This window comes from Drosophila miranda, chromosome 2 (assembly GCF_003369915.1).
Source record: "Drosophila miranda strain MSH22 chromosome 2, D.miranda_PacBio2.1, whole genome shotgun sequence".
NCBI lineage: Eukaryota > Metazoa > Arthropoda > Insecta > Diptera > Drosophilidae > Drosophila > Drosophila miranda.
The window spans coordinates 29,537,815-29,561,601 of NC_046675.1; the positions used below are offsets into that span (position 1 = coordinate 29,537,815).

The 23,787-nt window shown below is 43.2% G+C and overlaps 7 protein-coding genes across 12 annotated transcripts; 6 read left to right on the top strand and 1 right to left on the bottom strand.

Annotated features, from left to right (window-relative positions):
* The first annotated feature begins 10,556 nt into the window (after positions 1 to 10,556).
* LOC108155015 (sterol O-acyltransferase 1) lies at positions 10,557 to 13,062 on the top strand. Its single transcript, XM_017285567.2, has 2 exons — positions 10,557 to 11,880; positions 11,937 to 13,062. The coding sequence occupies exons 1-2, from the start codon at positions 11,208 to 11,210 to the stop codon at positions 12,962 to 12,964; spliced, it is 1,701 nt and encodes a 566-aa protein (XP_017141056.1). The 5' UTR covers positions 10,557 to 11,207; the 3' UTR covers positions 12,965 to 13,062.
* On the bottom strand, positions 12,991 to 13,864 carry LOC108155024 (cyclin-dependent kinases regulatory subunit). The gene is made up of 2 exons (XM_017285579.2): positions 13,506 to 13,864; positions 12,991 to 13,433 (listed from the first exon to the last, which is right to left on the bottom strand). The coding sequence occupies exons 1-2, from the start codon at positions 13,562 to 13,564 to the stop codon at positions 13,217 to 13,219; spliced, it is 276 nt and encodes a 91-aa protein (XP_017141068.1). The 5' UTR covers positions 13,565 to 13,864; the 3' UTR covers positions 12,991 to 13,216.
* Positions 13,865 to 14,446: 582 nt separating this feature from the next.
* On the top strand, positions 14,447 to 16,349 carry LOC108155023. Of its 2 annotated transcripts, XM_017285578.2 has the most exons (3): positions 14,447 to 15,026; positions 15,096 to 15,628; positions 15,969 to 16,349. In XM_017285578.2, exons 2-3 carry the CDS (start codon positions 15,412 to 15,414, stop codon positions 16,160 to 16,162), a joined length of 411 nt encoding a protein of 136 aa, XP_017141067.1. In that variant the 5' UTR covers positions 14,447 to 15,026; positions 15,096 to 15,411; the 3' UTR covers positions 16,163 to 16,349. The 2 variants fall into 2 exon arrangements, with proteins under 2 accessions (XP_017141067.1, XP_033245090.1); XM_033389199.1 differs by having other exon boundaries at positions 14,447 to 15,628.
* A 103-nt stretch (positions 16,350 to 16,452) lies between these two features.
* LOC108155022 (transmembrane protein 216) lies at positions 16,453 to 19,109 on the top strand. Its single transcript, XM_017285577.2, has 2 exons — positions 16,453 to 17,543; positions 17,656 to 19,109. The coding sequence occupies exons 1-2, from the start codon at positions 17,288 to 17,290 to the stop codon at positions 17,847 to 17,849; spliced, it is 450 nt and encodes a 149-aa protein (XP_017141066.1). The 5' UTR covers positions 16,453 to 17,287; the 3' UTR covers positions 17,850 to 19,109.
* Positions 19,110 to 19,238: 129 nt separating this feature from the next.
* LOC108155016 lies at positions 19,239 to 20,952 on the top strand. The gene is made up of 2 exons (XM_017285568.2): positions 19,239 to 19,411; positions 19,484 to 20,952. Exons 1-2 carry the CDS (start codon positions 19,390 to 19,392, stop codon positions 20,797 to 20,799), a joined length of 1,338 nt encoding a protein of 445 aa, XP_017141057.1. The 5' UTR covers positions 19,239 to 19,389; the 3' UTR covers positions 20,800 to 20,952.
* A 100-nt stretch (positions 20,953 to 21,052) lies between these two features.
* Positions 21,053 to 22,352, top strand: LOC108155020 (transcription factor Ouib). Of its 5 annotated transcripts, none has more exons than XM_017285571.2 (4): positions 21,053 to 21,264; positions 21,323 to 21,822; positions 21,880 to 22,128; positions 22,189 to 22,352. In XM_017285571.2, exons 1-4 carry the CDS (start codon positions 21,130 to 21,132, stop codon positions 22,340 to 22,342), a joined length of 1,038 nt encoding a protein of 345 aa, XP_017141060.1. In that variant the 5' UTR covers positions 21,053 to 21,129; the 3' UTR covers positions 22,343 to 22,352. The 5 variants fall into 5 exon arrangements, with proteins under 5 accessions (XP_017141060.1, XP_017141062.1, XP_017141061.1 ...); XM_017285573.2 differs by having other exon boundaries at positions 21,371 to 21,822; XM_017285572.2 differs by having other exon boundaries at positions 21,053 to 21,249.
* A 188-nt stretch (positions 22,353 to 22,540) lies between these two features.
* On the top strand, positions 22,541 to 23,767 carry LOC108155021 (transcription factor Ouib). The gene is made up of 3 exons (XM_017285576.2): positions 22,541 to 22,682; positions 22,768 to 23,282; positions 23,346 to 23,767. The coding sequence occupies exons 1-3, from the start codon at positions 22,563 to 22,565 to the stop codon at positions 23,701 to 23,703; spliced, it is 993 nt and encodes a 330-aa protein (XP_017141065.1). The 5' UTR covers positions 22,541 to 22,562; the 3' UTR covers positions 23,704 to 23,767.
* Positions 23,768 to 23,787: the final 20 nt, after the last annotated feature.

A 23,787-nucleotide genomic window follows, 5' to 3' on the forward strand; every position in this document is an offset into this window, starting at 1 on the left:
AGACAGAAAGGGGAAAATTTAAAAGCAATATTTACCAAACAAACGATTGCCACAGAAAGCAAACAAAAACGCGCACTGAAAATGCAAATTACACACAGGACGCAGGACATCATGCCACAACATGAAGCTGAAGAATCGCTGAAACTCGGAGTCGGAGCCCGTGCGTGGTAGCACAGGTAGCAATGCCGCATGGACATTGACACTGTGGCAACTGCAACCGGATTTAGCAGAAGAAAGGATTAAAGGAACGCGAGAGGACTACCTGAATGCCGACACGGGCCGAGGCGGTCCTGCTCGGGCCTCGTCCTCGTTCATTAATCCGCGCGTTCGAAGATGCAGTCACTGCCTCCGGACGCATCCTCAGAAGGATAACTAGAGCGGGCGATATACCAGATTTAAAAGTGATTTAAGAGTTTGGTTCCGTGTATAATCCAACATTACGCAGTACTCGAGGAGTAGGCGGATCATCAGTGATCCTGTTGATCCTGCGAGCGATTAGCGTGCCTGATTAGCGCTGATCAGCCTGATTAGCGACAGGGCGGGTGTTTTTGGAGCACCCCCGATGCCTGATTCCAGATTCCTGATCCCTGGCCAAACCCCTGGCCCAGGACCAAAAGTTATGTAAAGTTGAAGCCAAAGGCATAACAAATGTCGCCTCCGTCACGCTTGACCTTTTAATTGAAAGACAGAGATGTTGATCTTCGTTCGAACTACAAACACAAACACGATCATGATCATGATCGTCTAATTGCTGAAAGTCGTCTCGTCCTTCGTCCCATATGCAAATGAACCCTAACCTTTTGGCCTGCTGTTGATCCTGAAGAAGATCTCTCAATAGATCCGTAGAGTGTGCCATAAAGGGGAGGATCCTGTACATCTTCCTCTAAGCATCTTTGCATCTCCCATATGCAAATTGAATCACACACAAAATGTGCATCGAAGCGTTCAGGATTTTGTGGTTGACCGAGTATCCCCCTCGAGAGGGATACAGATACACTCTCCCTACTCCTGACCTTTCTCCTACTCCCATTTCCTTTTCCCTTTCCATTTTATATTTTCCTGTTGAGATATCACCTTGAGTTCCTAAGCCGATTTCATGCCAAGGATGATTTGCCATTTTATCTAGAGTTTTTTCTTCCTGGAGGGTTTTTCTCTTTTAATCATTTTTTGTGTGTGTTTGTGGTTTCTTTATGGGGTTTTTCGTCTTTGATCTTAAGTGCAAATTGGTTTTGGTAACCAATTACTTGCATTTGATGTGCTACTGTTGAAGATATGGTAATTTTATGGATCGATTTTGAGATATGATTATCGGAGGAGGAATTTTTGAAGATCAAAATGAGTTTACGTTTGAATTTTGCTTGTTTTGATTTGGGACGGATTTTTAAACTTATTTTGTAAATATTTAAGAGTGCAAATAAAATTAAAGCATAGGTAAAAGTTCTTCAGATAGCCTAGCCTAACCTAAAGATAATATTATAAACTAAGTAGTTTCTGCTTTCACCATAGTTTTCACTTTTTTAGGATTTCAACTCCCAAAGGGCACAAAAAAATCTTTTCAGAAAAGACTACCACAATCCCTGTTCATGATCTATGCTTCAAAACACTGCCCTTTTCAGGCCGGGACTCCCTTAACATGCCTCAAAAATTTGCATATTTCGCATAAATCAAATGTGAAAATTGCTCGCGACGTAACGCCCACCAAAGGAACAGAGGGTCAGGACGAGTGAGCGAAGAGATAGCCATAGGAAAAGTGAGAGAGATGGATGGAATTTTCGTGGAAATGTTATGGTAAACAGAGAGACCGAGAGGCAGGCCGAGGCGAGGCGGTTCGCGTCAACATCCGTAAATCCTTTTTTAGCACGAAAAACCGAAGGATTAAAAAAGGAAACTAGAGCAGAGGCACAGTCCACACGGGGACTTGGGCAAATAGTTGCTCTAATTTTCATTGTTCCGTCTTAATGGTTATGCAGTAAAATTCGTTGCAAGGACAACCGGCAGGACATGGCAAACAATCGCTGCTATGGTACTTTCATCCCGGGGTTTTTATGACGCCAACGAATTGCTTTCTCTCTAAGATTTTTGGCTTTGGCTACGGTCTTCGGTCTATGGTATGTTTTTGGTTTGGTTTTTGCTTTTCTGTTCAGGTAATGGTCAAAGAATCGCTTAGAAGAAGAACCTTAACAATGAAAATAGCTGGAAAATCGCGAGAAACTACTATGCGCAGAGAAAGATACATATATGCATCTGAGTATCTAATGGTCATTAGAGAGGACACTGTCGCGCTCCGCTCTACTTACAATTGTCATTCCGCGGGACGGGACACATTCTACCAACTAACAGTATGACCGCCCAATAAACAAGTTAAAAAACTTGCCGAAAAAAACTCACTTCCGCGTAATGGAATCCTTTTTTGTGAAGACCATAAAACATTTAGTTTTTTATGGTCATAGGTGGCAGATCAGGTAGAGATCCTTGTTTTTTGCTTGGTGTCCCTTAACCCTTTCACCATTAACAAATCGATCCTATCCGGCTATCCGGAGTGGCCTTGAAGGTTTCCCTCGAAGGTGGCCCACAATTTCTGTCGTTTTCTCTTCTTTTTTGTTTCCACTCAATGTCTGTTCCATTGTGTTCTTTATGGTTCATCCGTTGTATATTTTTTATGGCATTCATTGTTCTCATTTGCATGGACAATCTGTATTCAAAATACTTCCTTAACCCTTTTGCCGCTTTGACTACGAACGGGTTAAATGAAGTCCAATTTTTGGTACTTTTTACAAGCTGTCATTTTCTTGGAATGGTGTGTTTTTGGTCATTAGAACGCAAAAGGGTTAGGTTCTGGATGAATTTATAAGTAAAGGGGTAAGAAAAAGTAAAGGGTTGACAGAAGAAATAGTTTTTCCCTTTTACAGCCTGGAAATCACTGAGGAGAACTTGTAGAGGTGTGGCAGAAATTGGTGTAGGAAAGAGTACATCTTTTCTTGCAATTTCACATGATTTTGTAGATTTTCTATCTTTTTCTACTATAAAGAGTGAAATAGCTTTCACACCCACGCATTTCATACACACTACGAAAGTTAAACTTGCAATGCTATTCCCACTCTTCTTATGAAAGCTTTCAAAGTTCACCAATACAAACAAATCGCTAACATGCACACATTGACAATGGGAAATCATTTTAATAATCATATCCATTAGTAGCCGTTACACAAAAATTCTAGAAAATCCAGCAAATCACATAAATTATATTCATTCTCTTGGCTGAACATTTGTCCCCGTTTTACATTCGTAATTCGCTGGAAATTAAGGCCACTAAGTCGCCAGCGAAATGCATTCGAACAAATGTAAAAATGTGAGATTTTTGAGTCAGCCATTCATTGGCTTCCATTGTCCGTCGTCCGTATCCCAAAATCCCAAGCTTAGGCAATTGGGCATTTTTGTAGAATAAGCGCCAAATGCATGCCAGTGGCCAGTTCCCACCCCACAAATGATCCTTAAAACCCAGCCATCTAATCAGTCCACGCAGCAGTTACACATTTTCACACTTTCGTGACCCCTGCGGCGGTGGAAATGCCGCCAACACACACAGATGCCCTGCCCAAAGAGAGATCCCTGAGGGTTGGACGGCGACCATTGGTCAGGGAAGAGGAAAAATTCGGACCGAATAAAATAAAATAAAATTGAGAACGCGCGCCATCGAAGGTCCGTCGTGACCCCTTGTCAGCGTCAGAGAGCCAGAGGTTAAAATTAATGCGAATACTGTGAATGTTTCAGGGGGGAAAATTGCATGAAAATTCGGGGTCACGGCTAAGACGATTCGGCCTCAAGGAGTACCACATAGGGCACATAGGGGTGGCTCTAGGCTCAAATTTATAGCCCCGACATTGGACATTGAAAACTGTAACAACTGGGAAAAGCGGGACAACAACTGCAAAAGGATTTTCTGTCGGCTGAAAAATCTATGCTTCATTGTTTTGCATAGTGAGAAATGAGGTTTCCACAGAGGTGGGGGTTGATTTTTGGACCCATTTTAATTGACCATCGCCCTGACCCTCCCAACCCCGGAATTGACCTTTTTCCGTCTTGTGATATTCGAAAATTTTAGCACATTTAAATAATTTTTCATTGCCATGCATTGAATGTTTGCAGAAAAAGGATCTTTGGTCTGGCATTTCAGTTTTGTTTTTATTGGAAATGGCATTTAATTGTTGACCCCTCGAAACGGGAGGGGGGGGGATCATTTCTCATTCGGATGACACGGAAAATGTAACGTATTTTCAGCCAAGAATTTTCATTTGCAGCTGTGGAAAACTCTCCTGGATTTTGCCAGCATTTCGTACCTCACCCTCGCTCATTCTGCCTCTCTGTGAGCCAAAGAATTAGCTAATGGCCAGCACTCCAGACACACACACACATGGACTCTTCGCTCTCTTGGCAAAAGGGAAAATGTTTGGTAATGGTCCTGTGGAAACTAAGCCGGAAAACGTACCCAAGGAAAATGCGAATAAAAAATTGAACTTCTTACGATAAATATGCGAGCCTATTAGTCGCACAGACAACGGCAAACGAATCTCAACCAAAACATGGCCAGAATGCTTTTAGGCCCAGGCCCAAGTCCACGTCCCAAAGCCAAAGCCCATGTCAAATGTTGAATAAGTAATTCTTTCTCTCTCTATCTCTGCCTCTCCCCAGTATACGTAGGAGGAACCAAGTATTGGCTGAAGGGTACAAAAGGTGTGGGAGCCAAAAGAACAAAAGGCATAAAACGTTAGAACTACTAGTCTTTGGCGAAACACAAAGATGCCAAAGGACAAAGCTGAATATTTTATTTTCTAGTGAATGCCAGGTTTCGGATTTATTCGCCAATATTGGGACGAAACTAGACTATGGGAATACCCTGAAGCGGATAGACCAGAACTTCCATATTTCATTGCAATAAGAATCTTCTATTCATTCTATAGTTTTTGGAGCATTTGCATATGCTAGTGCTTCATTGGATGCTAACTTATTGGATACCACTTTAATTTTCTTCGCTAGGTACAAGATATATAGATCAAATACCTCTCTCCTGATACTCTATAACAAAGCTTTCACACACACGCAACTCATAGACAGAAAGAAAGCTACATTCTTATCAGTATTAGTTTGCTTCTTATGGAAGCTTCAAAGCTCACTAATACAAGCAAATACTTTGCACTTACACCCGGGATCGTTAATTTAAGATTCTCTTGTATTCAGGATATGGATAGTAGCCTTAGTTGACACATATCATTCCTATAATTTAAATCCTTAGCTCTCCCATGTCCCTATAGGTTTCCATTTGCTTCTGCAACTTCAATGTCTTTACGCACTCTCTCTGTCTCCGTCATTGTTATAGCCAAAACTAAACCAATAAATGCCTCATATCTATGCTACGCTCAACTAAGAAGCTGCATTAACACATAGTCCTTACCCGCCTCTCTGTCCTCTGTAGTCCTCCTTCTTGCCTTCGCTTCGCCCTCTAGTATTCCGGTGTAAACACCACTGTCATTTATTTTCGTATTATCATAATGAGGACTCGTATATTTTTATGTGAATTTCTTGCTTTTTGTGCCAGAAACAGCAACCACCCCAAAAAAAGAATAAGGGGAGTACACCGACGACCACCCATACCCCCCATCCATCCGCCCACCGAAACACACACACAAACATGTGTCACTCTTCCTGTGTATGGGTGAGTATATATGTGCGTGCGTGTAAAAAAGGCAAAAATAAAACTAAAATACTCGTTTCGCATTCGCATTTCGTGGGTTTTTGTTTTGTTGTTAAATTATCACCCAGTTTTCTGGTGGGAACCACCCCCTGTGGCTATGGCTATTTATGCATCTACTGCCTCCCCTCCCCCGATCTACACCTTAACCCAAAAGCAACACCCACACACACATACTAGAGATCAAAGGCTTCGCATGTCTTTCTAAATGGGGGTTTTAACGGTTTTAAAGGTAGTGGAAATGTAGGAAATAATTATAAGTAAATCTCTAACGCATTTTAAATTCCACAATCCTCAAGCTTTCCATTAGTAAATCCCTAAACCCTCTTCTAAACAACGCCCCTGCTTTCTCTATCGCACATAGTCGTACATTCATGCAGTTCACGTTCCCATTATTTGGCATCCCATTTGCTTGTTTTTTTTCTTCCTTCCATATAGCATTATGGGAGGTTTTACTCTGGGATTGGGGCCTGGGGGTGAACACTTGAGTGGCTCAAAATGGGGAATCGGTTATTGTCTGGCTGAGAATCGAATTCAGCGGAATATTTTCCACACAATCATTGGGAAAATTCAAGCATAAAAATCACTGAAATAAAATCTATTTACCACTGGGTTTTCCAGATTAGTTTTTATCAGCGCCTGTCCACACTCTGCATCGACTTTCTCTCGCCTTTGTTTCACTATCAGCATTTTTAGAGCTCGAAAAATGAGCAAATATAAAAATTGACTTCTGGTAATCGTCGCTTCAATAATCCCAATCGCAAATAAGTTTCAAATTTAAAAACTATTTGTATTTTTGGGGGTACTTCGAGATCTTTTGTTAGCTTACACTGATACACATGAGAAATGCTTCTTGGTTTCCATGAAAAATGTACACATTAAATGCTCATCTGATTGAGGGGAAAAGTGATGAGTAATGGAATGCTTTAAATGTCGAAAGCAAACATTTTAATTGACAGATCTTCTTTATTTACGATTTCTCAGGATTTTGAAATTTGAACTATCCCAACAAACTATGTGCACAAGATCGAAACATTGGAAAAGCTTTGGGTGGAAGCGGAAGTATGGGGTACACACTGTTCGATTAGTCGATTCAACATACATCTGTATAGAATTTTACTAACTATTGATGATTTTTTAATTGAAATCCTTTTCTCCCTAAAATGTGTGCTTTCCAGAACCTCTAGATCTCCGCTTAGCATCCAGCCAATAACAGCATTCGATGCCAGACCCAGCGCCATTTTTATCAGCAGCGAACCTCACAAAAACTAATTCCACATAATGGCCCAATCTACATAAAAAATCGCTCCTCCCCTCCCCTCCGCGAACGAACCCCGAACGAAGCACAAAAAATCGATGAGGAGACCGAGGGAAAGCAGGGGAATGAGTCGCTGGGATGGCCGCCTGCCTGCCCGACTGCCTGCCACCCCGCATAAATTTCCAAATAATGTAATGCTAAAAAAAATCCACACAAATATGAGGAGCAAAAGAGAGGGCTATAGCCAGGGGGGATGGGGAGGGAGGATTGGGTGGGCAGCGATTGGGGGAGCGAAAATAAAGTTGGAAATCATGAACCATACAAAATGAAAATCCACCCTCGGAAAAAACGTTGCCAACGTTTTTTCTTTTTTTTTTCCCCGTTTCGTTCGTTTTATTTTGTTTTCCTTCGTTCTCTTTTGTTTTGTTTAAGTGGGCAAAAAAGGACAAGCACAAAAAGTATCTGTGTGAGGGGTGGGAAATGTATCTCTGTGTGTGTGGGTGTGTGTTTTTGTGTGGGGGAGAAGTGGATGAAAGTGGGGTAGAAGTGGTGGGTGGATGTGGATGGCTCTGTGCTGTGCTACGAAACTGTTTCGCTTTGTTTGCAAAACAATCAAAAGCGAACGGAATCGTCGTCGTCCCAGCCATCGCCGTCGCCATGCTCGTCGTACTTTTTTCCTTTCCCTGCCACCCACTCTCCCATTTTGGGGTTCAATCTCCCCGTTGACATCGTTGGCGACATTAAATATTGCTCCGAGTTCTTTCTTTTTCCCTTCTCGCTCGGCGCTGTTGCCTTCTTTTTGTGCCCTTGTGCCAAACCAATTTCTAGCATATTTTTATGAGCCCTCTGTGCTGGCGAGCCCTGTTCCTGTTCCTGTTCCTGTTCCTCTCGTGTGTGCTGTGTGGCAGGCGCAGCAGCTTTCGTTTATTTTGCAAACGTGTGCCACCAGGCACGCCTCCAACGCCTCCAACGCCCCCAACATGGTTGCCGGAGCCATGTGCGAGACGCTAATAACGTTTGGTTGCCAAAAAGCACCAGGAAATGAGCCAAAGCCAGAGTCCTGCCAGATCGGACCAGGGATGTACAGCCTTCCTGGCAGCTCTTCCATATGGCGGGTGGTTCCTATGGCCAGACGTCAGTTGGGCTTTGAAGCGGTGAAGACTTAGTTCGATGGAGAAAATGGATACGATTTCGGGAGAGGGAGATCCACATCCGTTGAGCTCAAGTAAATGCGAAAATTAAATACCATTCCATAATCAATTGAATGCAGAATCCACTAGCAATTAAGAGCGGTATAACTTAAATTTTTCTACGGAAATCTAGGGAATTTTATACGTACTCGTAACAATCTTACACTGTATTCAGCACTAATTCCCCTTCTAATGAATCTCTCCTAATGCAGCTCCGACTCTCTACTCCATTCCCACATCCATTTAATACCCCCAATCATAGCTTATGTACATCCATTCATTCATTTTATAGTTCCCCCTACATTTTCACTGCGTTTTATATGGCTTTTTAGTAAATTACAAAAATGCGCCATTTCTAATTTCATTCTTTTCTTTTTTTCTTGTTCAGAGTTTCAGGGCACACAGCACACAAAATGGTGTGCCTATAAACCAGAAACAGCACAACAGCAACAGCAACGCCGGCAGCCAAATAACGGAAATGACAAAACAGAAATACAAACACACACACACACACATACAATAACCGTGGAAAGCGGAAAGGGAATTCCCACATGCCCAAAAATATGCAACATTTTTTATATGTTTCTGCTTCACAAAACTTTTGCGCAGGCAGCATCATAAAAATTTTTTTCTGTTGCTGCTGCTGTCACTTTTTTCCTCCGCCGCTCTGTGGCCGTGGCTTTTATGTTGCCTCTTGTGTGTGTGTGGATGTTTGTGTTGGTGTAGTGGTGTGTGTGAGTGCTTTTTATGACCCAATATGGCCGCCACAGAGCGGAGTACGTGTCCGGTTCATGCCGTTCCGTCCCGACCTTCCTCCCATTGCGGGTTTATGAATTATATAGATTTTTATGCGGTCGCATATTATTTTTGTGGCCTTTTTTGGCTCTCTCTCCCCCCATTCTCCCTTCTCCTTTTTTGTGTGCTTTGCTTTGCTTTTCTTTTGTTCCTTTCTTTTCGGGGCAGGCAATAAAAATGTCTTTTTATGTGTACGCTTGTCTTATACTATCCCGAGGCCAAGATCTTTCGGTTTCGGTTTCTCCATAATGGTTTGCTTTCAGTCAGGAGGTTTATGAATATGCCTTCTTCTAGATATGGCATTTTCTATATGGTATATGGTATGGCCTTTACGAGGTCCGGTCCTGACGCTGGCACAGGCAAAAGCACAGCTTTTATTATTCCTATTTTCATATATTACACTCTCCATTTTCTAGTTGTTTCTTTCGTACTCACGCTGCTTTTGTCAGTTTTGCATTAATTTCATATTTGGTTTATGTTTCGGGTGGTTTTGGGTGGTTTTGGGGGTTTGTGGGCGGTCGGGTCGTCGAGTTTTTCTTGTCGCTGCTGTTTATTTCGCATAAATAATATATATTTTCGGTTATTGCGTCTGCACGGCATTAATATTATTTCCAACAAGCACACACTCACACGCACACACAATCATATTTAGGTATAGATGGTTGTGCATCCTGCTAACCGCAGGACCTCATGGCCGTGAGCTTTAATTTTGGCTCATTTTTCGCTATCAAAACATTATGTTTATGCGCCTGTATTTGTTTTTGTTCCACTCATATATACATATGGATACGTATCTATCTATATACTTACCCGCTCGTCGTAAATATTTGCAATTAAATATGCCAAAAATACACCCGCAATACAAACACATATCCCTTCTTATTTTCCCCAATTTTGGGGCATATTTGATGCAGCTCAAAAACATACACATACATACATGCATGTATCTCAAATTTTCGGTGTGTTTTTATCTTTTATAACAAATTTAATAATTAAAAATATGATAATATACAAAGAACTGGAGAAAATAAGGAAAAATAATGTGACATGATAGCAAAATGAATTGATAATATTTTTATTAATAAAATCTATTGCTTTCGGACATCCGAACTCAGACTAGTACGATATCCGAGCCGAAGTGAGTAATTACTTGCTGAATTTCCAATTAGTACCATTGCCACATTGTATGACACATTTTTCTAGATTAAGACATATGATACTCATTCTTATACCATGTCGACAGGTGTACCTGCTCCCCCATTCGGATTAAAGACGAAATATGTACCTTCTAATCTAAATTGTTTTATTAGATCGTATCAATACAAAACATAAACTTTGCCAGAGATATCAATGGACGACAAGCAATCAATGTACTGGAGAATGGAAGACCTTTTTTATGGCTTTCGTAAGTACATATAGTACAACCTTTTCATGCACTTGGTCCCACGGTGCACCCTGAAATGGGCTCGTGGGAGCTCGGCGTCATGTAAACCATTTGAGTGCAAGTGCACTCGGACTTGCCACTGCTGCTGCCCCTGTGCGAGGCCAATGAACAAAATGGCTTATCAGTGGCGTTGAATAGAGGCCCACATCAGAATCTGCCTCTGGATTGATTAAAGTACCGTTGACAGCTAATCGTCTCGCCTAATGCACGAGATATCAAAAGGAATGTAACTACAATTTCCAATTGTTGAGCGTTTAACACATGGCAACACGAGTGGGAGAGCGCACACCTCTTGCAAGAGCGCTAAATGTAATGTAGAGTGAAGGAGGCGAGGGAGAGAGCAGGAGAGTAAGTCTTAGTCTAAGCAAGCAGTGGGGTACGGCAAATAATGTGAGGGGGGGTCAACACCCTTTATTAACACTCTTTATTAAATATTGCAAGTAATAATTTCCACCATTATGTTCATGTTAATACAATAGAGTAGAGCAGAATTCCGTCCCCCTTTACCCACGCCTCTGCCTTAGCCATTCAGCCAAGCGCCGTTATCTTCGTGAATTTGAAAACAACGTCGCGTAAGCTTTGGAGGCGGAGAATCCGAAGCCAAGTGCGTCGTCTCGGATGCCTCGACGCGGACATTGTGCAAACTGACGTCCCACGGGACAGTCGCAATAAGAATACAATTAATTGAGTAACGCGGATATAAAAAACTTAGTAAAGATTACTAAGGACTAACAAAGGAACAAAGGCTAAGCGCACAAAACCTCAAACAAAGCCATGGCCGACGGGATACAGCAGCAGCAGCAGCAGCAGCGCAGGGGCGCGGCAGAACTGACCGAACTCAATTTTGTGCGCGAAAAATTGCAAAAATTCCAATCGACAATGCTGCAAGACTTTGAGCAGCGCCTGTCCTGCATGGTCGAGGATGTGCTCCAGGATATGCGACAGCGTGAGCTGCGCGCCCACGAATTTCGCAAGTTCGACAGCCCCAATGGGGCAGTAAGCCGAAACAATACTTGGCATAATCGCATGTCCAATCCAAAAGTTCCAGCCACCGCAGCCAGCGACGTAGGTGACAGTCCAAATGGTCATGCAAATGGGACTAAAACGCCGGCGCCGCACCAAGGACAGAAGCGACCGCAGCGACGCCAATTGCCCGACAAGGTATTCGTGGCGCGGGAATCGTACCTGACCACACTGCTCCAGGTGGAGCACATGCGCACCATCTATCACATCTTCTACATTATTCTGATCATGTTTTTGCTTAATGTGATCTTCTACGACTACTTTGTGATGGGGCGCATCGATCTGGGCCTGGGCACGTTTCGGGGCGGACTGAAACGCTTGCACTGGGTCTTTGGTGTGTGGCTCCTTGAGCATGTCTTTGTCCTGGCGCTGTACTACGCCTTCCAGGGCTGGGCTTTGGTCAGACATAAGCTAAAGCAGCATAGTAAGTATTAGAGGGAATACAGCAGAAAGCACCCACCTGATCTTTCCGTTTGGCAGGTTCTCTTCAACGATTCTGGTCGCACAGTTGCCTGATTATGTACATCAGCTCCCAGCTGGTATTTTGCTTTGTGTCCTCCTCGCTCTGCCTTAAGTTTGGCCTACCCTTTGTTAGCGCCTGCATCCTGCTTCTGGAGAGCACTCGCCTGCTAATGAAGATGCATGCCTTCATTCGATACAATGCACCCCGAGTGCTAGCGGGGAAGGAGAAGACAGATGACGACAAGGAGGCTGCGTTGGGAGAACGACCATTTGTGCCACCTGTGCGAAGCTATGTGTACTATCTCTTCGCCCCCACGTTGATCTACCGGGACAGGTATCCACGTACCTCGCACATACGCTGGAAGTTTGCCCTTAACAGATTCCTGGAGGTGGTGGCGGTAGCTTTCCTTTACGCCTTTATCCACGAGCGTCACATACACGAGCACTTCGGAGAATTCGGCAAGGAGGGGATGGGCCCATCGCAGCTGATACTGAAGCTCTTTGGCATGATGCTGCCCAGTGCAGTGATTTTCCTGTGTGGCTTCTACCTGATCCTGCACTCATGGCTGAATTTCACGGCGGAGCTGCTGCGCTTTGGTGATCGCATGTTCTACAAGGATTGGTGGACATCGCACACCTACGACGCCTACTACCGCAACTGGAATGTGGTAGTGCACGATTGGCTGTACGAGTACGTATACAAGGACATGTACACGCACGTCTTCAAAGGCTCCAAGGTGGCCGCGTCGTTGTCGGTGTTCATGATCTCGGCTCTGGTGCACGAGCAGGTGTTGGGTTTCGCCTTGCAAATGTTCTTCCCCGTAATGTTCTTCCTCTTCGGTGTTGTGGGCGTCGCTTTAGTGTATCTAATGCGAAGTGCCCCAAAAGTGCTGGGAAACATGTTTCTTTGGTTTTCCCTCATCCTGGGCAATGGGATCCTAATCTCTCTCTATGCCATGGAGTATTATGCAAAGAGGAATTGCGATCTCAGCTACTTGAGCTGGACCGATCATCTGGTGCCGGCCGTCTGGCGTTGTTATAACTAGCTTTAAATGTACAATACTACTACTGCTTTTAAACTGTTCGTACACATGGCGTACATTTGATTTGTATTTTAGGTAAATAAACTTAAATGAAATTAACAGAAACGTTTAAACACAAAATTTTTTCGAGGTTTGAACTTGATCAGCTGCAATACTCTTAAAGCAATGGGTTATACTTATTTTACATCAGGATGTTCTGATAAACCTGTCTTATGGATTACTTGTGTGAGTTGGTGGGTGCGTTTATGTCTGGCTTTATACACAGGCTGCCGCTTGTTGCGACGACACCTGCGACGCGTTCTCTTCCTCGACGCGTTTGCGGCGGAACAGAATCACATGGGGCTCTGGTACGTGCATCATGTAATGGACCCAGCCGGGACTCTGCTGTACTCCAAGATTGCGCCACTCCGTTTCAGTCATCAGATGCGCCTTGGGCACATGCTTGGCCAAATCTAAAGGCAGAATAACATGCCTGCGGTTTCGGGGGCAAAAACGCAATTGTTAACAAAGTCATTACATGGTGTTTTTTTTTGCGCGCACTCACCTGTACTCGAATTTGTCATCAAAATACTTCTCTGAGTACTGGATTTGATCTGCAGACATCGTGACAAAAATTAAATTCAACCAAATTTAAATAAAGTAAAATCAAAACAAATTATTCAGAAACGACAGCACTTCGATAACAAGTTCGTTGTGACTAGACATAGACAGAATACGATTAGCTAACCTATTGTCGAAAAGTCTGTACACGTTAATGTTTAAGTAGGTAATGATGAAGGACAATATGGATATACAATAATTTAAAAGAAATATTTTTTACGCGGTTTAGCTCTATTTCGTTTTTTTATCAGTATATTTACGGAATATTATGATAATGCGACTGTCTATTTCCGTATATTTCTGAGGGTCAGACCGTTTACCTTATTAATAAATCCACGGTCACACTGCCAGGTTTAACACCATGTCTAGCTCACACACCATGAGCATTGTGATACTTTTCATAGTATTTTCCAGTATTTTTTTAAGACGCGTTATTGAAAACCTCGTTGTGATAATCCAATCATGTAGAAATAATGTAGAAATGAATTTAAAAGCCATGTCCCAGGCCACAACGAATACTAATTTGTGATTAGAATCGAATTTTTGATCGTCTGCCATCAAAATCTAAATTTTTTTTAAATGTCGAAGAAAAGGTATGTAAGAAAGTGGATAGCGGAAGTTTTGCACACTGGCGCTTCCATGGAGATTATATGGAAAACGGACGGCCAACATTTTTAAAATGTACACATTTCCCCCCTAGTTGTCGCCTTTAATAATCACTTTACAAAGGGTAGAAAAAGTGTAGGAAACGTGTAATTACCATGTAAAGTAAATGCAGTTCTGTGGAAATTGCTGTTGACCTTTTTTGTTTAAACCTTTTTTATAAACAATGCAATAAAGCTAGGTTCTTTAAATTAACCATTGTTGTAGGAAAGTGATTCTTTAATTGGATAAAATTATGTGTTAAGGGATAAGCTTCTTTGCTAGTTATTAATATTGAACCGAACATCAAAATCGAGGAATATGATGGAATTTGAATGGAAATATTTCGTCAGTATATTTACGGTATATTTTGAAAATGAGACTCCATAGAGCATGTTCAAAAATAAACCATATCATCCAAAGAAAAGAAAATTCCCCAGCAACAACATCCCATAAAAGGTCTAAAATATATTTTGGATATTATTAATGGTGCAAATTCGTTGGCCATTGGCCCCTGGCGTGTGTGTGCGTACATACCGAAAGAACTGCTGCCGTCGCTGTTGTTGTTGTTGTGTGCGTGTGCAGAGCAGAGCATATAAATTTCCAAAAGTTTTTATATAAGAAGCTCCATGTTCTATGTTTCTCAACAATATATCCCCCCCCGTGTGCTACATCTAAATGTGAACGCACATTCTTAATATTAGCAAAGAGTTGTCATTGACCCCCTGGCAACCGACGCGCTGGCCAGTACAGCAATAGCAACGGCAAGAGGGCAGCAGCAGCAGCAGCAGCAGCAGCAGCAGCAGCAGCAGTTACCATACGAGTAAATATACATATGAGGAGGAGAACACAATTAAAAATACACCAAGAGCTCCATTAACGCTGTCCCCAGCCACCCAGCGCCCATACACCACATCACACAAATGGATATATGGAAGTGCGCGTGCTAGAAGGCAAGCCACCTGCTGCTGTTGCTGCTTCGTAGGACGAGTGGTTCAGAGACTGGGACTAGGATTAGGACTAGCACTACGGATATTGGCATTGCCCCTCCCATCCAGACAGCTGCTTCAAACTGCGCCGGTGACGACGAGCAGTTAAGGGCAGCAGCATCTCTGCCCCTGCCCTAGCCCTAGGACCTCTACCCGCCGAGTGGAGCAGCAGCCAGCGGCCAGGAGAAAAACAGCCGCCGACGCCGCCGCCGCAGCGCAATGAACGCCAGCCTCATCTATGAGATACTCATGTATCTGAATTCATTCTATTTTGGCATGTACGCCGCCTTTGAGGTGGGCGTGGGCGTGCTGAAGGCAATCAACCTGAACTACGGCGAGAATGTATTGTCGCGGGAGGCGTCCATACTGCTCTCGCTGTGCATCATTGAGACCCTACGCATTGTCTTTGGCCGCAAGAGCAGTCTCAGCGATCGTGGTGAGTAGTCTACTGCCTTTCTAAAGAAATCCTAGCAAGAGTTCTGACGATGACACTGCAAAGTTATGGATGACGGCTTCGTCATTGTCATAAACAAGAGCCAACCCCTCCCCACATTACACATTCCCCTGCCATTTGCTTGCAAACGTCAGCCGGCCATAAACGTTTCGTTTCGTGGTATATGTACTCATCCCCTCCCCCGGCCCTAGTGGCGTATGCGTAATTATGGTCATGATGCAGATGAAAAATGTAATCTGTTAATGGCGGAAGGCGTCACGACAGAGAAAACATATTCCGCTACTAATCTATTCTATTATATGTTTCTTTCTTTCTTTTGCAGGATGGCAAGCAACCGCATCCGTAATATTAACACTGCCCAGTCTTGCTATTGTTATATATTTGTGTTGTTTTCAAACCTATGTTCTCAAACTCGAAATGATTCTGAGTGCCTTAATGATCACCCTACAAGGTGCTGAACTAGTCTATGCCAGCATATTCATTTGTACAATGTGTCGACCCGTAACATACACCTAGCAGTTGATGTACCACGACCAAGCCATCATCAGCATCACCATCAACATCAGCACTAGCGCTAGAACTAGCACTGCTAGAGGAAGGGGCGGCAGCCGAGGTAGAGCGACGACGAAGACGAGACGAGACTTTCTCCTGGCACTACTCTATCAGACACTAGACCACTTTAAGGACTCCTCTACTCTAGCGACTAGCAAATAAAGTAACAGAGATATTGCCACCAATACAACAGATACGCTGGCGTATTGCTGTGTGTGCCCTGTTTCCATAAACCACAAACCGAATGATCGACTGGCACGCTGCACTCCGCTCCGAAACGAACCAAACAACCCACGCACACATTCGGATTCGGTCAGAGGAGGCTTCCTTCCATTAAGGTAACTGCTTTTCAAATTATATAAGGCGTCGCGCACAGAGATACAGATCTTATTCGCGACAGTACAACGCGACCGACGCGTCCGATTCTATCAAAAGCAAAGCTGCATTTAATTTGAATTTCTTGTTTGCATTCTTTTGTCTGGCCTTTTGTCGCCATCGCCTCCCTGCTGCTCGACGTACGCGCTCGTTGTTGGTATTTTTATACGCTTATGATGGTCTAAAATTATATACGAACTGCAGTGCTCAGTGCTCGTGTCCCCTAGGTGCAATGCACACTTCTAATTCAAATGTAATATATACGGCGGGACGGACACCTTCGGTCGGCCAGACTATCGATGAGAGATTGAGACTACCAGAGGGATACTACTACTACGCGGTCTCTCGGATGATGCTTTCGGCTGTTCGGTCTTTGGCCCCCAATTAGCCCCTTCTTTTGGGCCAGGGATTAGTTAATCTATTCTGACACTTTCATGTAGCCCGGGGCAGTGCATCTGTAGATCATCTCTGGCCCAAACAACGCCAGAGAAAGCCACTAAAACGGCGACAACGACAAGCCAAAAGCAGCACATTATTCAAATTTCGCAGCTACAAACCGTGCTCGACTGCCCGCTGCAAGATCTAACGCAGAGGCAGGTTCCCACCACAGTCTATTAATATAGCGCCCAACGTGAGCAACACCGTGCGCAGCGATCTCGGGCAGGAATTTTGCCATCAAATTGAAGATCGAGAGGTGCAAAAGTTGTTAACAGGATGCCGCCAAAGCGACCGCCGCCACTGGTGCCGAAGCAGCCCAATCCCAGCATGAACTACGAAGTTTTAATCTACTTAAACTCCTTTTACTTTGGGATGTTCGCCTGCTGCGAGATGGCGATGGGTCTGCTGAAGGCCATCAATCTGAGCTATACGGGGCATACCCTGGCCATGGATTCGGCGGTGATGGTTTCATTCATTCTATTGGAGTCGATACGCCTGATAATGGGACGCAAGAGTTCGTTGGCCGATCGAGGTAGAACTGTAGAGATATCTCTCTGTCGTTGTGTGATCTCTTCTAATTTTAGTCATTTGTTATCAATAAAAACAACATTTTAATGTCGAAATTTTCTCTGTTTATTTCACAGGTTGGTCAGCCATATTGTCGGTCTTTATGACTGCTCCCTGCTTCCTCGGTGTCTCCTATCTGCTGCTGCTACAAACCTACCGACTGCGCCTGGAGTACTGCCTCTGTACGCTGCAGATAGCCCTCTATTTCACCGAAGTGTGGTATGCCATCGTCTTCGTTTTCTCACTGTGTCGTCCAGTAACTTATGATTAGTAAGAACAACAAACCGAACAGGTCACAAACAAACAAAACAAAACAAAAAACATTTATACATTTAGTACTTACAAACAAGCGCAAAGTTTAGCAATATACAACCAAAAAGAATGATAATGAATGGTAGATAAAGATTGAAATTGCAGTAGGCAGTCGAGACTTGCTCATATGCCCCGAAAAAAAACATACACAGAAACTTAGATGAGATGAAAAGTGAAATCCGTAAAAACAAAAAACTTGAGTAGTTTATATGATATTTAATTATACTTATGATAAGATTTATGATAGAGAGCATACACACACATGGTTTTATATACAAGAATTGCTAACATTTAAGCATCAATTGGAACCAATATAAAAAGAGAGACAACAAAAAGCTTCAAAAACTTTGATGTAAAACTTGAAAATAATTTTCACAATTTTTAAGATGCCATTTTTTTTGTATAAAAACAAGTTAAAAAACAAACTAAAAATTGTAAGTGTGGAAAAATAATCTAAAAACTAGTTAAAATAGTTACATAATAACTCGAATCTTTACACAAATTCTAGTCACAAAAAACAACCAGGAGAAATCATGTAAATTACGCTTGAGATCCATTAAAAAAAAACTCAAAAAAGAAATAGTTTATTAAACAATAAGAGAAACCCCAGTAGAAAAACAACAGCAAACCCACAATAAAGTCTAGACGATGTGTGTACTTTAATAAACAAATACTTTATATAAAAACTAGCATATAGCAAACAACAACAAGAAAAGAAAAGGGAAAGCATACTAAAAATGTAGAGAGTGTTAGTTAACCTAGGCAAAGGACCCTCCCTCCATTCTTCATATGTATGTATGTATTTGTTCTGCCTATTGGCAGAATGGAAACAAAACGCCCCCGGAATAAGTCAAGCTCAATTATCCCCCGCCCCGCCTCAAAAATGGATCAGAGATTCGTCTTGTCACAGATTCAGCTAGTCAATAAAAAAAAACCAAAGATTGTGTATAATTTGTAAGACCCTTTTGTGGTTTCATTGCCAGATGCCCGCACAAATAGATCACAACATGAAACACTCAAATCTCATGCTTTTAAAACTAAAATTTTAATTAGAAAACACTAAGGCAAATACCTTACCAGCTAGAAACAAGGAAAAACCAAAGCCACAATATCCTTTGTTAATTTAATTTATTTGTATGTATGATATTTATGTACTTTCGTTGAACGCAAAAGATGTTAACAAAACAATTTAGCTAATAAATATAAAACAAGCAGAAAACATAAAAGATTTTATGACAAAAACTATATACACAATTAAAGAAAAAGCAACAAAATCTTTTGTTCAAAGTAGTAGGCTGTGCTTCTATAGACCTTTCGCAGGCAATCTACATACATATGTGGGGCATTTGAATTTAGTAACACTTTTACACAAATCCAGATCAGATCTCTTCCAAATTTATTTTTGTCGGAATATTTTACAAATTTTTTGAAATTTGAAGTACCTAAAGTTTACAAAACGAAATACTACTTGAATTTAAATAAATTTGCAAAAATTCCCAATGGACAAACAGAATAAATCCGGTCGGTATTCAGGCAATTACTTATATTTCATAAACAATTTATAATATTGAATAATATGCTCTTATACTTCAGTTGCCTCTGGCGGACGTTCCCATTCGAACAGTAGTCGTCGCGTCATGTGGAAAATGGACAAAAGCTGTAAGGATGAGGAGGAGGTCTTTGACTCGATCGTCACCTATCGCTGGATGCCATCAGAGGTGGCCAGTGACACCACTAAGGCATCCAAAAGCAATCCAGAGGTGGCCGTCAATCGAGACGCTCCAAACAAAAACTGGCGAATGCTGGTCGCAGAGTTGGGCAATCGCAAGAAGCTGGCGCAGAAGGAGCAGCCGATAACATCTCAAGCTTCTGTACAAAAATCTAATTCTTTGGCGAAACTGGAAGGACTCGAGAGCAAGGAGCGTGCCAAGGCAAGCTGGCAGCGTCTTTTCAACACAATTAAGCTGATCAAAAAGGGCGAACTGCCGGAGGAGGAGAAAGAGAAATTCGAATTGAGTGGAAGTCCCAGCCTTGCCCTGCGCTACAAGCCATCCCATGAATCGCTCAAGTTCAAGAGGAGCAAGGACCAAGGCCTGGATCACATTCATCAGCAGCCGAGCACATCCCAGGCTGCAGCTATCAACTTGAAAATAGAAACCTGTGACCTGCCGCCGCATCAGACGTGCATAGTGCGTGAGGTCCCGCCGATGTTTGCTCACCGAGTGCGCGTCTCAATGTCGAAGGACACGGATTCGTGCAGCTCCGGGGAGTTGGATTTGCAGAGGAACGGCACCGCATCAGAAGCAAGCAGAGTGACAGGACCATTGAAACAACTGGAAAGCGTCGTTGTAACAACGCCCTTAGCGACCTCCTTTTCAAGCGGTCCTCATGTGGGACCTAAGCGGGGCACAGTCAAGCCTACAAAGGCACCGTCAGCAAGCACACATTCTCTCTCGGCTTCGGGCAGAAAAGTTCCTAGCCCCAGCAACAGTGGCACGGTAGACTCGTCATCGGAGTCGGTCAAAAAATTGACTAGCCCCAGCAACAGCTGCTCGGCAGGAGGTTCCTCCCCGGAGGCGATTACCTCCAGCAACAGCGGTACGGCCGGAGGTTCCCCCTCGCTGTCTGGCAAGAGAACAACTAGGCCCAGTGGCAGCAGCACGGCACGTTCGCAGACGGGCAAAACCAGCAGCATCGCTGGCAGCGGGATGCCAAATCTCCGCCAGCGCCAGCAGGAGCTTCACCGTTACCGTCTTCTCGTCGAACAGCTTCGGGTAGAACTGCTTCAGCTGAAGGTCAAACGCGAAATTGAGGGGACTCATCAACAGCACATCCTCTTCCGCAAAGATTTGCAAATCAAAGAGAATCTGTTGAGAACCTATGACGATAACGATGTCTCTCATGCTTAGGATCTCAATTGCAGCATCACTCCACTCAGATTAAGAACAAGCTTTACAATACATATGTTGAAATAAATTAGCCAAGGTCGCAGTACTTCGAAAACAGTTTAAAGTCTGAAAAATAAAACCCAAACAAAGAAAGCCATAGACCGGAAAAGAAAATCATTTTCATATTTGTCCTTTTTTATTTAAAAATCAGTTACATGTGTCTTAACATTATGTAATCCAATTAAAAGTGGCCGATCAACTTTTACGTTCAGTAACACTGGTAATGCAGGCGTTTCCCGGTGAATGGACCCTGCCTATTCTATTTTAGATCGGTTTAATTAATAAATTAAAATGTTAATAAACCTTTGTCGGGTTTGTGGCAAGAGTAACATCTGCCCGAAAGCCTTACCGCTATTCGAACCTAGAAATCGAAAGCTACTGAGGTATATATATGATCTGACTGGGATTCGAGTAAGCTTTAGCCTTGTATGTTTCGTCTCCGATATTGCACGATTTATGTATATGAGTTGTTTGTATTGTTTAGCTGCTTTGTCATTCCAATTCTCCCCACATGGTGTGCTTCTGCTGCCAGATGGACATAAAGACAGCCAATGTTTTTCGCAGGCAGTGCATTAAAGTGCAACAGAAATGGTCGCCGATGGAGAAGAAAACTGAAGATCAGACGCCAAAAATTCGCCGGAGTGTTCGATGTTCTAGACGACGACCGGTCTTGCATTTGCCTGTAGAACCTTTGCAAATAGTTGATGTTGTAATGAAAACGGAAAACGAATTCATACAAGCAACAACTGTCAACAATGAGGTTGACCAACTGGCTTGGACTTCCGCAGAACAGGTCGCCATATATACCGAGGCTAGTCCAGACGAAACCGATCATGACAGCTCCTCCAGTTCCGATAAAGACTACAGCGCACAACCAAAGCTACAGCTCCACAAATGCAATCTGTGTGGCATCGTTAAGAACAACAAAGCATCGCTGGTGAGGCACGAGTACACGCATACTGGCGAAAGGCCGCATCCCTGCAAGTATGGGCGAATATATACCCCGTGTATACCACGATACTAATCTTGGACTCTTTACAGGGAATGTCCGAAAGCTTTTCTTTCCGGAAACGAACTTCGCGCCCACATGCTCACACAACATACAAAGGAACCACCATTTCCCTGCCGCTATTGCGAGCGGAAATATTTCTCGTCGATAGGGCGAAAGAAGCACGAACGCGTCCACACAAATGAACGGCCCTTTGTTTGCGAACAGTGCGGCAAGGCATTCACCAGAGGGTGCATCATGAAGCAGCACATGCTTTCCCACACGGGACAGAGGATGTTCAAGTGAGTTGCCGAATCTCCAGCAATAATATGGTATAATTATGCAGATCGTTCTTTTTGCAGTTGTGATATTTGCAATCGTTCCTTTACGCTCAAGAAACATCTTGTCACGCATTACATATCGAACACACATAAACGTAATGCTGCAGCGCAAAAGGTTGTGCTCCCTGGGGGAGAAAACTGTGCCAACAATAAGCAGCAGAAGACAGAATTATAATTATAGTTTCTAGAAGTTCACAAGTCTAGCACTAGACTAGCATTGCTGTAGATTCCTTGAATATTTTTGTTTACTTTTAAAACTACCCCTAAATTCGCGCCCTTCAAAGCAGCAACAAATAATTACCGCGTCTTCCAGTGAATGTCAACGCTGCTGCTGCTCCGATTTACATGAAACTGCATTCCATTTAGGCGAGTTTTGCAACGAGAGAGCCTCAAAGATGTTAATAAATATGTGTAGAATTTGCGCCAGGCGCAATCTCTGTGAACAAAGCATAAATCTGTTCGAGCATGCCAACAGGAAAGTGGTGCGACATATTTTTATGATTGCTGGTGTTCGGGTAAGCCGGAATTGGCTAGAACTATTGAGAAACATTTAAATTTACATATCCCTATGCAAATGTCTTTGTTTTATGGATACCACAGTTGAGAGATCTGTCGAATGTTCCTGCCTTCATATGCCATTGCTGCCAGTCGGATCTCAAATTGGCAATGACCTTTCGAAAACTGTGTCTTAAAACCCAGAAACGATGGCAGCCCAAAATCGTGGTACACGATGATTCCTCGCTTAGCGAAACCGAATGCCAAGCAACAGCTGAGCCGTTAAAGATAACAAGACAGAATTCTGGCAAAGTCAGCAAATTTAGTGAAACCGATGACGAGGCAAAGGAGCCGGAAGAACCGTTTATAATAATGCTGGAAGAGCAGCCAACGAGCAGTCTTTTCGTATGTGAACAAATCGATGAGGATGAGCCAGAGGAAATCTGCAGCGAAGAGGAGCAGTCCACTGCTGATCCCATACTAACCAAAAATAACCACAAAGTCACAAAGCAGGAAGACGAACCCTACATATGCGAACAATGTGGAAGGCATTCCCATTCAAAGACTGTATTTGAGCGACACATGCGAAAGCACACGGGTGAGCGCCCGTATGGCTGCCTGTAAGAATCATGACAAAGCTCGTAATAGCACAATGTATTAAATCCAAATTATTATGTTTGCAGCGAATGTACCGCCAAGTTCCTCACGGCTGCCGAACTCCGCTCCCATCATCGTGTCCACACGGGAGAACGACCGTTTGCCTGTCGCTATTGTGAGCGGCGGTATGTGAGCTACATGGGCAGATTGAAGCACGAGAGAATCCATACCAATGAGCGGCCTTTTGTCTGCGCCGAGTGCGGCAAGACATTCACGAATTCCTATATACTGAAGAATCATATGCTTGTGCATACGGGCGAGCGACAATTTCGATGTGATCTCTGTGAGCGATCTTTCCAGCGTAAGACGCATCTGCGGACGCATTTCCAATCGAACACGCACAAGCAGAACGTCATGAAGCAGCAGCAAGGCGGTGTCATGTGAAATCTTTTAGAATAATTCATATTAGCAGGGAACCAAATAGAAAAGAAACTTAGTTTAAACGAGACTTTGTTTTGCGGTCTTATT